Source organism: Bison bison, unplaced genomic scaffold (assembly GCF_000754665.1).
Source record: "Bison bison bison isolate TAMUID 2011002044 unplaced genomic scaffold, Bison_UMD1.0 scf7180017864167, whole genome shotgun sequence".
In the NCBI taxonomy this organism is placed as follows: Eukaryota; Metazoa; Chordata; class Mammalia; order Artiodactyla; family Bovidae; genus Bison; species Bison bison.
The window spans coordinates 5,972,500-5,984,210 of record NW_011494739.1 but is presented as its reverse complement, the minus strand read 5'-3'; the positions used below and the strand labels follow the sequence as shown (position 1 = coordinate 5,984,210).

General features: G+C 47.7%; 1 protein-coding gene across 1 annotated transcript in view; it reads right to left on the bottom strand.

Annotated features, from left to right (window-relative positions):
• Positions 1-1,224: 1,224 nt before the first annotated feature.
• CDH26 (cadherin 26) overlaps positions 1,225-11,711 on the bottom strand; it is a 46,552-nt gene continuing 36,065 nt past the window's right edge. Inside the window, exons 13-17 of the mRNA XM_010841860.1 lie at positions 10,950-11,080; positions 9,258-9,335; positions 6,098-6,148; positions 3,162-3,236; positions 1,225-1,453 (exon numbers count right to left, since the gene is read on the bottom strand). Of these exons, the coding sequence (XP_010840162.1) occupies positions 1,250-1,453; positions 3,162-3,236; positions 6,098-6,148; positions 9,258-9,335; positions 10,950-11,080 (539 nt within the window). The 3' untranslated portion in view covers positions 1,225-1,249. The remainder of the gene's footprint in view (positions 1,454-3,161; positions 3,237-6,097; positions 6,149-9,257; positions 9,336-10,949; positions 11,081-11,711) is intronic.

Below are 11,711 nucleotides of genomic sequence, written 5' to 3'. Positions count from 1 at the left end.
TAGTGTTAAAGAACTTGCCAGCCAGTGCTGGAGATGTAAGAGACACAGGTTTGATCTCTGGCTCAGGAAGATCCCCTGGAAGAAGTCATGGAAACCCATGCCAGTATTCTTGCCTAGGAAATCCCATGGACAGAGGAGCCTGGTGGGTTACAGTTCATAGGATCACAAAGAGTTGGACTCGAATTCAGGAGGATGTGCACAAAAGAGTATGCTCATTAATTATATGTTTTTTAGAATTTGCCATAGGCTTTTAGATATCTAGTATATACATTAAAGTGCCCTGGTATCTTTCAAAATTTTGCTTAACCAGTTTCTTATATATTACACAGCCAAGAAAACAGTCTATACAAGACACATGTCCTACTATTTACATTTTTTTTTTTTTAGATAAAGGACACTATCACCTCCCCCACAGTTTACACTAGTGATAAGTGGACATGTAAAAATCAATTAAAGTTTGTGATGTTGTATAAAAATAGAATTTAATCAGAATTGAGTCACTCAAAGGCTCCTAAGTTATTTTCATTACATAGTATATGCAAGTTAAATTATGTCAGTTTTTTTTTAATATTTACCACTCATAAAGTTTTAAGTTTTAATTATTTCTCTTTTGGTAATAAATTTTATCTATTTATCTACTCAAAAAGTGCAATGGGACTAATATATTTTTAAAAATCACTAAAAATACTAATTGCAAATATTCTACAAAATATTACCCTATTGTGTTTCACTTAAACTGAAGCAGAACCATAATAAAGAAATTTAAGTAAGCACTTAAAAATCTTTTCCCAGTTTTACCTGTTGTTTCCCCCAGCATTATCTGTTGTTCTCAAATAATTGGGGTAATCTGTGGATTATATTTCATTTATTCTCGGAGTTGGGCTGCTCATGGAAGCAAGGAATTACACAATTAAATTCAAATTTCTCTAGAAAATATGCCTGACAAATTTTTTAAGAAGTATGACCTGCTGTTTTGTTTTGGTTCAAGAGGTCCCAGAATGTCGAATCATTTAATCCAGACTCAGTTTACCCTCATTCTGTTAGAACTAGAAGGTAATTTTTTTTTTTTTTTAGTAGATGAAACTCTGGAGACAAGGATTGAGAAGATGCAAGAAAGGTTTAACAAGGACTTAGAAGAAATTAAAAAAAAAAAACTAGAAGGTAATTTTTAAAAAACAAAAGGAAAAAGGCATTCTAGAATAGTGATTTCCCCTTGTGAATTATTCCAATTCACCAAAATATGCATTTTTTAGGAACAAAAGGCTGACTGAGAATATATTTCTTCTAGTGGAGCAGCCTTTGGCCCCAAAGAGTCCAGCACGTCGGGTGGTAGGTCATGTTCAGAGAAGGTGAGAGAGCTGAGGCTGTCTGCTTGCTCACACTCGCCCTCCTCTGCGTAGACATGAGGTGGGTAGCCAGGATCACCCTCGGGGTCACGGGTGCCACAGAGCTGCTGGAGGGGAACCGAGGAGAGGAGGTGAGTGCCATGGCCTGTGAGCCTTGTCCCATCACAGGCGTTTCTACAGACTCAGATACGGCAGCAAACTGAAAGGAGGGTCCCCGTCACACTCCTCCTGATCTCAGGGAGGGAACACACAATGACGGTGGCCCTGACCTGGGTAGGATGACGGGGACATGGAAGAAAACCGCCCACCCCTTCTACCCTCTTACAGGGTAGACTCATCCCTCACCCAGGCCTGAGACCTCCCCTCCTGGCCCTAAGCCTGCTGTCACCTTGAATGACCATCCCCAATACATGTTTGTGGGACGGATGGATGGGTGAGGTTAAAGGGCTTTTCCCTGTTGACCTCCAAATACCCTACTGCTGCTGCTGCTGCTAAGTCGCTTCAGTCGTGTCCAACTCTGTGCGACCCCATAGACGGCAGCCCACCAGGCTCCCCCGTCCCTGGGACTCTCCAGACAAGAACACTGGAGTGGGTTGCCATTTTCTTCTCCAATGCATGAAAGTGAAAAGTGAAAGTGAAGTCGCTCAGCTGTGTCCGACTCTAGCAACCCCATGGACTGCAGCCTACCGGGCTCCTCCGTCCATGGGATTTTCCAGGCAAAAGTACTGGAGTGGGGTGCCATTGCCTTCTCTGCCAAATACCCTATAAGGTCTCTAATGTTTCATAGAGCCTGTTTCATAGATCAAGGTGGGGATGGGTTTACAAGACTCTTCTAAGCCATCACTGGCTCACAGCATTCATGTGAAAGTGAACTCATCTAGGGCCTGAAGATGTTCAGAGTCAGACCCATCCCCCACCATGTCCCCAGGCTCTCAGCCAGCTGTGTCCACCTTGCTCCGCTTGCGGGGGCTCCTCCAGGCTCTCCATTTAGTGGGAATATCGTCTCCTGGCCCTGCATCTACTGGTCCCCAGACCTGCTGACCACAGTACCTGGGAACCTTCATCCTTACATCACACACCTGCAGGAACTGTGGCCACCGTGTGGCCCTATGCCTTGGGGCATGGGTGGCGGGGGGGAAGCCAGCTGAAAGGTGAATCCAGGGGCTGTGACTGGGGTGTCATCAGTTCCATCATGTCCCCTCAGTGCAGCCAAGTAGATAACTAAGGATGGGCCTGGTGAGCACACAGCAAACCAGGATCTGCAGGGGGTCTGTGCTCAAAGCTCCCGAGGCCTGTGACAGCAGAAGCTTCCAGCCCTGATTCAGCAGTTTAGAAGCCTTGTGAGATCAATAATTCATCATAAACCCCAACTAAGTTAGAAGGCTCACAAGGGAAAGTACCGGGCCTTCTAATCTGCTGTTTTTGCCTCCTCTCACACCACCCAGCTCAGCTCCAAGTTTGCACTAATGAAGGCTCCCTGCCTGCCTGGGGGACAGGGGGATGGGCCTCAGCAGGAAGCAGCCTTCCTCGGCCCAGTCAGATGGTGAACTGGTCCCCACCCGCTCCATCCACAGGGCAAGCTGTGTGGGGTGGAGAGGGCAGATACACAGATGTGAATGTGGGTAAGCCAGATGACACGTGATGATAACCAGGGACTAGACTAGAAGGGTTCTCACTTCCCGTGACCCATCTTCATCCACTCTAACAACCTGAGGAAGGGGCCCCCAGGCACGTCTCACAAAACAGGTCCCCAGGAGGCTCTGATGAGCACCCAGACCCTCTAATGCAGCATCTGCAGAGTTGGGGGCCTCCTACCTGACTCAGCACCTTTGCCATCACTCCTGCTCTCATTTCCAGGGGTCCTCTGGGCACCACGGTATTGAGGCAAACCTGAAAAGTGAAGAAAAGAGTCCTAATCCTGTCGGAGTCAGCTCACAGCTCCCCTCAGTTGATGGCCTCCGCTGGCGGGCACACGGGGGCCACCACCAGGTGGAGGACTGTCTCAGCTCTCCTGGAGGGGACAACAGGCCAAGGGCAATTTAACCAGATGTCACCTCCGTGTGTGCAGGGAGAGAGGGCAGCCCTGACGGTTTTGACTGAGGGACTGGTGGGCCCTCCACGCCTTGGCTTCCAGGGAAGAAGGAAGCCGAGTGAGCCTGGCCAGCAGAGTTTGGGTCTGGTCCACAAACATGAATCAGCAAGAGGCTGACTGCCCCACATGGGGAAGCTCATCCCACCACCTGTCCCCACAACGCACAGCTCATCTCAGGTTCTAATCCCCCTCCTCCTGCCTTGGTAGGTCAGCCGCACCTCGTGCACACAGGGTGCCTTGCTGCCTTCTCTCTCTCATGGACCTGGGTCTCAGGTTCTGGCTGAGGCGTGGGGTAGAGCCATGAGGAGGTGGGCTTAGGAGGCTCCATGTGGGGGCCACCCGGGACCCCAGAGAGCCTCACCTGCATCATGTAGTCAGGCCTGTGCATGTGAGGCCAAGCAGCCCCTCACTCAGGCTCACACAGGTGCGGGGCCTCCACCCAGGGTGAGAGGAACATAGTGATGAGCGTGCAAGGTGCAAGAGAGGCCGCCTGCACCCGGGGCCTCTCAGGAAGAGGAGGGCCCACGAGGAGGGAAGGCCAGCAGAGGCCAGGAGGCTGGAGGCAGCCCAGACCTGCAGGCGGAGGACAGCGCAGGAGGGACCAGATGATCCCAGATCTCAGGGCTGCAGACCATGCCAGGACAACGGCCAGCTGTCAGGTGGATTTAAATTGGAGAGTGACATGAGAGCATTCCCTGGTGGCTCAGAGGGTAAAGTGTCTGCCTGCAATGCCGGAGACCCAGATTCGATCCCTGGGTTGGGAAGATTCCCTGGAGAAGGAAATGGCAACCCACTCCAATATTCTTGCCTGGAGAATCCCATGGATGGAGGAGCCTAGTAGGCTACAGTCCATGGGGTCCCAAAGAATGGGACACAACTGAGTGACTTCACTTTCACTTTCAGAAACACATTGGTGACTTTTACAGCTGCAATGACTTCTGATCACCCCTGAATTTAGGGGTACTTTGTATACTCCAGAAGATGTGTATAAAACACTGTGAAGTTTAGGATAATTTTACATGTCCATGAAGATATATATATACACACACACCTGTCTGTACCCGTATCTGTCTATACACATAAACCCATCCCATCCCACCATTGCGAATTGAACTAAACGCTCTTAGCCAAAGAGATAGCAGGGATAACCCCTACCAACAACCCTGGAGACCTGCTGCCTGGTGATGCTGTGTCCTCAGTCACTGCCCTCCAGCTCCCGTGAGCCTCTCGGAGGAGGATACAAGACACACAGGCCCTTCCTCCAATGTGCTTGCTGGTCAGACCCTGTGATCCTTCCCAGCCCGGTGGAAGGTATAACACCAGTCTCCAGGGAAACTCAGGGTCGATTTTTTCTTGAGTAGATTTTAGGTTCCACCACACACCACTTTTTGCTGCTTTTGCTTCATTTTGCCACATTTACTGCACGTGACTCCGTCAAGGCCAAGAGCACAGTTTCCCTCCCCTGGCCACTCGGCACAGAAGCCCTGGCTTCAGGCATGTTCCCAGGACCCACAACTCCTCAAAGGTACTTCAGCAAGAGTGTTTGAATTTCATTCTAATTATGTGAAAGTTATTTTAATAATAATATTTAATGTTATTTTTCTAATATAATGGAGAAGGGCTTACATCTTTTTAACTGAGCCCTCCCAACATGTGAATAAAAGCAAAAATATTATAATTGCTTTTATGAAACTTGAACGAAGCCTTTTGTCGCTTGTTTGCTTAATCAAAGAGAACCTGATACGATAAGCTGAACTCCCTTAAAAATATCTGAAACTGCTTATTGTCATAAATTGAAATTTTCTTGACACCTTAAGAATCAATTTCAACAATGTGAGGCAATTAATTAGATGCTAAGGAAGAACTCTGCAAACTTCCTCCACAATATCCAGCTTCCTTTTTGTTGTTATTGTTTCCAGTTGAATCACTATTTTTATTTGTTGCTTTGGCAACAGGTGTATGTTGTAAATGTCATTGCACTTCAAAATCAGTACTAATAAAAAAACAGCTCTTTTCTGTTTTATTTATAATGGCATTCTTTGTAAGATCTCATTTGTAAAGAAGGATTCTGCTGTTAGAAAGGTTTAGGAGGAAATGCACTAGTGGCCTCTATATTCCCCGTAGTTCAAAACTTCTATAAATCCATAAAGAATCAAAGCAAAAGAATACTCAGGCCTTCACCAAGTTCCTAGCTTCTCAGCAGCAAAAGAAACTTGTCAGGGACTGAAAATCTCTGGTGCCTTCAGGTCTGGAGGTAAGTACTTTATTTAGTTCTCATCTGCTCCCTAGAAGTCATGGTTCAGACCGTGAAGAATCCACCTGCCAATTCAGGAGACCCAGGTTCAGGCCCTGGGTTGGGAAGACCCCCTGGAGAAGGGAATGGCTACCCACTCCAGTATTCTTGCCTGGAGAATCCCATGGACAGAGAAGCCTGGTGGGCTACAGTCCATAGGGCTGCAAGGAGTCAGACAAGACTGAGTGACTAACACTTTCACTTTTTTCACTGCTTCCCACATTCACTGCTTTCAGCTTATTTGGATGTTGGTTGGATATATTTTTACCATCTTCCCCCTTCCCAGCTTTCCATTTTCAGGGCTTCCCACGGCTGCCAGGACTGTAAGGTAACTCTTTTCATGGTAACTTGTTCATTGATACTTACAGGAGTAGAGTATTTGTTTCTCACACTTGGTTCAAAAAACACACCATGACCCTGAAATTATTTTTAAAAATGAAAAATTAATTAAAGTAAAAAAAAATTAAGTGTTTATTGGTTTCATATAAATTACCCAAAGATGCAAACACATAACTAGAAATTCTTGTAACCATGAGGCCTCCTGTTTCTGCACTAAAGGTATCTGATGATAGTGTAGGTATTCCTAGCAGAAATCCATGGGTGAGTTTTATAGTTGCTTTGTGGGGATGGAGCATGAACATATGAGATTTTCAAGCCCATCTTGGGTCTACAAAATTCACATCAGACTCACAGTGTGCTGAGAGTGTGGCCTCAAAGTCTGTGAATGTGGCCCATTCATCCCTAAGACCCAAGGCTGGTTACATAATTGGAAGGACCCAGCATAAAAAATGTGAGCCCCTTGCCAGATATAAAGTGTTTCAAGATGGTGACAGGAGAGTATTAACCAAGTACAAGGCCCTTCTGAGCACAGGGCCCTGTGGGACTGACTGGGTTCCATGCCTATGAAGCTGACCCTTCCATGGTCAGAGGGACACACCTATCAATGCACAAGCCCTTTCAAGGATTCATGGAATCATGTTTGTGCAAAAGAGAATAACTCATTTTTATCTTGGCTCAAATGTAGCCTGAGAAAAATAATGAATTATAGAGGTCTTGAATTCTTTCTTAAAAGCTTTCTGTCATGAAAACAGTGACTCTTTGGCCCTTGAGAAACCATTTTAGCTCTTGTCAGAAGAGTAAATTTTTTGTTAAACAATAGCTAGTTACACTAGTGAAGTCCAAATAAGGTCTGTATTTGAGGCCTGTGTCAATAGTGTCATACCGAAGTCAGTTTTCTGGTTTTGATAACATACTATGTAGATTATTATTCTGGGGGAAAGCTGTGTGGAAGGTACGCAGGAACTCTGAACTATTTTTACAACTTTGTGTGAGTCTGAAAAGTCATGTTAAAAAGCACAGCTATAGTTTTAGAATGTGTACATGGAGTATATAAGGACATGGCTCAGTTTGGCAGGAGGTGTGGAGTCAATGGACTGGAAGTTGGTTAGGGCCAAGGCCACTGCTCTTGATCTTGTAGATGACCTCTGGTACCCAGACATGAATACAGAGAAATGCAGTTATTTGTGGGTGTCATATTTGATCAGAGCTATCAAATATTCAAGATGATGACAGGAGAGTATTAACCAAGTACAAGGCCTGGAGAAGGAAATGGCAACCCACTCCAGTATTCTTGCCTGGAGAATCCCGTGGACAGAGGAGCCTGGTGGGCTGCTGTCCATAGAGTTGCACAGAGTTGGACATGACTGAAGCGACTTGTACAGTATAGTATCAAACAACAACTCAGTAACACCCAACAATCACAATAGTTAGTTAGATATATGAGGTTTTCACAACTGTGTGTTTGTTCTACCAGAATCACAGAACCTTCTAGAAGGGAACCCACTGTCCATCACCAGTGAAGTCCCAGCAGCAGGAGCAAAGCCATGCAACTCACTGGAGTTCCCAGGACAAGGTGTACTTGGTCAGATACACTCAACAGAGAAGGTAGTGTTTATTTTCTATCCTAGGGGAAAATGCTGGTTTACTCCAAAGGTAACGCATTTCCCTCTAGGTGAAAACAAAGAAGCTACACCTTTTCCTCCTCAGATACTCACATGCAAATAAAAATTAGCATTATGATGAGGGGGAGGGGAAATGGAAGTAGAAAAGGAAAGGTGAAGAGAAGCAAGGGAAAAGAATAAACTAAAGTGGGTATGTGTGACCCAACGTGACTTGAAGATTCTAACATTCTATGGATGATATTATAAACACCTGCCAACTGAATATGCACACAAGATCTAGAAGCTGACACAGACAGATGAAACTGTTTAGATCTGGGATGGGATTGTGGACAACTTTTGCTTTGGGTTTCTATTTTTAATATAAGCCCTTCAATCATGAAATAAAATTTCAGAAAAAATAAAGCAGGCACAGGTCCTCAGTAACAGTTCTAAGGAAGTCCGTGCCTTGTCACAGATTTTAAAATAGCAGGTCACCTGATAATCGTAAGTGACAATCTCACTGAGGGAAGGTGTGTGAATGGCTGACTATCAATCCAGCCATAACAGGTACACTGACTATTTGCAGGACATCATAAAGGGAACCTAGAGACTCACCAGAAAATAGAAGAGCAGACTTGGTGTCCTCCCCTGCAGTTGGGGGAGCAAGGTACCCTCTGGCAGGGGGTTGGTAAAGATGCTGTGGGATTATACTTGCAGAGTGCAAATCCCAGGGCACGATTAGTGGACCAGAGTTTTTACTGTGCCTACCAGGAGCTCTGGCCTCCAGAAGCTTATAGACCAGTCAAGGAAGAGAAGCCCCTGCCAGCCCCCCCCAGGAGTCTCTGTGCCCCCTCCCCCTGGGAACATGGAGTGGTGGGCAGATGCCCTCTGGACCTGGTCCTGCTCTCCCCAGCCAGGCGTCTGCACAATAAATGACACCAGCCCTGGGTCAACTCGCTCTTTTCCAAAGTGGAGTCTTCGTTTGCTTAGAGAAGGGAAAGTTTAGCCAGACTGGGAACAGGGTTTCAAATGACATTGAACTGCGCGGTGAGAAAAATCAGTCCCTGTCTAATTCCTCTTCCATGCTCCTAATGACATCAAGGAGGAAGTGTCCGTCAGGTGCCAGCCTGTCCTGGTTCTCTCTCTCTTCCCACATTTTCTACCTAGAATTACAGGGTTCTATTTCTATTGTGTCTGTGTTTCACTCACCTGCTCTTTATACAAGTAAAACTTGTTTTCTGCTTACAATTGAAATATAAAATTTCCTGTTTAAAGAAATGCACTTCTTTTGGACACAAGTCCATTTAAAGGAAAATAATGTTTAAAGTCGTGAAGTTAGCGCTGGACGGACTGGAGTGTGGCCCTGAGCCATCCGACACTTGAGCTGGGAGCAAAGGCATGTGAGGTTGAGCAGAATTGCAGGGGCTTTGCAGGAGCGGCTGGGGTGAAAGCAGGCGAGGGGTGGGCCTGTAGGGGGACATCCCAGGATGTGGGTGGGGGAGCAGCCATGGTGTCCCCCTCGCATCGAACGGTCATCAAAGTCACCCCTTTTGTTTCAACACAAGCAGCAAATGAGCCACACTCACCTTAGCTCCCAGCTTGGCGCCCGCCTGGGCTGCGCTGATGGACAGGGCTGGCGTGTGATCCCTGAGGTATGACCTTCCCTGTGGGACCGGGGGAAAGAAATACAGCTAGGGCTGAAATTACAGATGGCGGCATTAAACACAGAAGACAGCGAGTAGCGTCTCCCCTCTGGCATTACAGACAGCATCCTGACCCTGGAAAACAGCCTGCGCTGTGAAGCAGGAGGGCAACCCTGGCAGGCGGACGCTTTGTAATCGCTGGTCAGGAAGTGAAGTTTCTTGTTTAGCGGTTCACGTGAAGTGATGGCAACAACAAAAATCAAGCAACCAAAGAGAAAACCTCGTATCAATCAGCCTCAGCATCTCAAAACTGGTCCTTGCCCTCTTCTAAGCCTCAGTGATGGTTCTTGGGGTCACCACAGTGGGCGGTGATGTGGGGAGCCTTATCCATTTCTCACTCAACAAATATTCACTGAGGGACTCAGATGTTGAGAAGTGCTGGATTTCTTCTCTTTTAAAAAGATTTATTTATTTATTATTTCAGCTGTGCTGGGTCTTCTTTGCTACGAGGGCTTTCTCTAGTTGCTTCAGGTGGGGACTACTCTTGGTCTCAGTGCTTGGGATTCTCATTGTGGTGGCTTCTCTTGTTGCGGAGCACAGGCTCTAGGGCACATGCTCAGTAGTTGTGGCCCATGGGCTCAGTTGCTCTGCAGCATGTGGGATCTTCCCAGACCAGGGATCGAACCAGTGTCTCTCTCCTGCACTGGCAGGCAGATTCTTGACCACTGGGCCACCAGGGAAGGCCTGGATTTCTTTCCTAAGGGCTCACTGGCTTCCCCACAGAGAGGAGAGGAGCCCGTGCTGTCCTGCAGACCCTCTTGATCAGGGAGTGTGTCCGATGGCAGAAAAGGACACGGCGGGTGGAATCAGTGATGGTGTCTAGATGAAGGGAATCTTCTTGAGAGTGTGCAGTGTCCCCAGTGTGTGGATGTAGGCTGGTGTATTCACATAAGATGGAATAACAGGGAAGTGTGGACACAGTGGCAGCCTTATTTACCAATGGCTCTGATGCTGGGAGGGACTGGGGACAGGAGGAGAAGGGGACGACAGAGGATGAGATGGCTGGATGGCATCACTGACTCGATAGACATGAGTCTGGGTGAACTCCGGGAGTTGGTGATGGACAGGGAGGCCTGGCATGCTGCGATTTATGGGGTCGCAAAGAATCAGACACGACTAAGCGACTGAACTGAACTGAACAAGGACATAATTGGTAGCTGCTGTTAGTAATACTAGAGAAACTCACCTGAAAAATGTCATTTGCCCTAAATAAAGTTTCTCGGCCTCAGCATTGCTAACACTTGGGTGGGTGACTTCTCTGTCATGGGGGCTGTCCTGAGCACAGCAGAACGGCCTGCAGTGTCCCCCAGTTAGTTCTATCCACCAGACACGAAAGCATCATCCACTCCCACCATCCCGGCCAACTCTTCACTCCCAGTTGAGTTGTAACCACCAACACACCTCTAGACACTGCCAGATGTCCCCTGGGGTGGGGATGGGGGTCAGAATCGCCCCCAGTTGAGAGCCAGTGCCCTAGACAAGTGTGACGAGATGACGACATGAGGGGGCAGTGAACGAGAGCAGTATGGAGAGCCTACCACATGGTCCTCATGAGACACAGTCCAGCTCCACTACCTGGAGAGGATCGGCTCTGCTCTCCTCATTCCATGCGAGCAGGGTCTGGATCCCCTCATCCTGTGGCACAGAGGGACCCTGCCTGTTGGCTTCGGATACAAGGCGGCATCGCAGCAGGAGGAGCAGAGCGGCTATGACAAAACAAGGGAGAGATGAGATGCCAGAGCTCTGGCCAATCAGAGGTTCCCTCCCACAGGAACCTGTGCTGCTGGCATATAACTTGGCTGGGGGCTCATGGGGGCAAGCTGAGCCTTCATCAATCTTTGCAGCCTCAGTGCTTAGCACAGCCTGGGGCACAGTAGGTGAGAGCTAACTATTTGTCAGACTGAGTAATACTATGTGACCAGTAATACTCTACTGTCTGCTTGAAAATTGAGCTTCCCTGTTAGCCTTTGCCAAGCCTGGGAGCTTGTGTACATTGCCGTCCTCAGCTATTAAAATCACCTCTGCTCTGTTGCTCAGTCATTCCTGACTTTTTGCGACCCCATGGACTCTAGCCCACCAGGCTCCTCTGTCCATGGGATTTCTCAGGCAAGAACACTGGAGCGGGTTGCCATTTCCTTCTCCAGGAGATCTTCCAGACCCAGGGATTGAACCCGCGTCTCCTGCTTAGCAGGAGTCCATAGACAGTGGACCACTGTCCTTAAACGGCGTCTATCTCTAGGTTCCGTTGCTGTAAAGTCTGCTACTAAGCAGAAGCCCCCTTTGCCAGGCAGGCAGCCTGTCTGACCAGGGTGGAAACCTCCCATCTGAGCCTGGGCC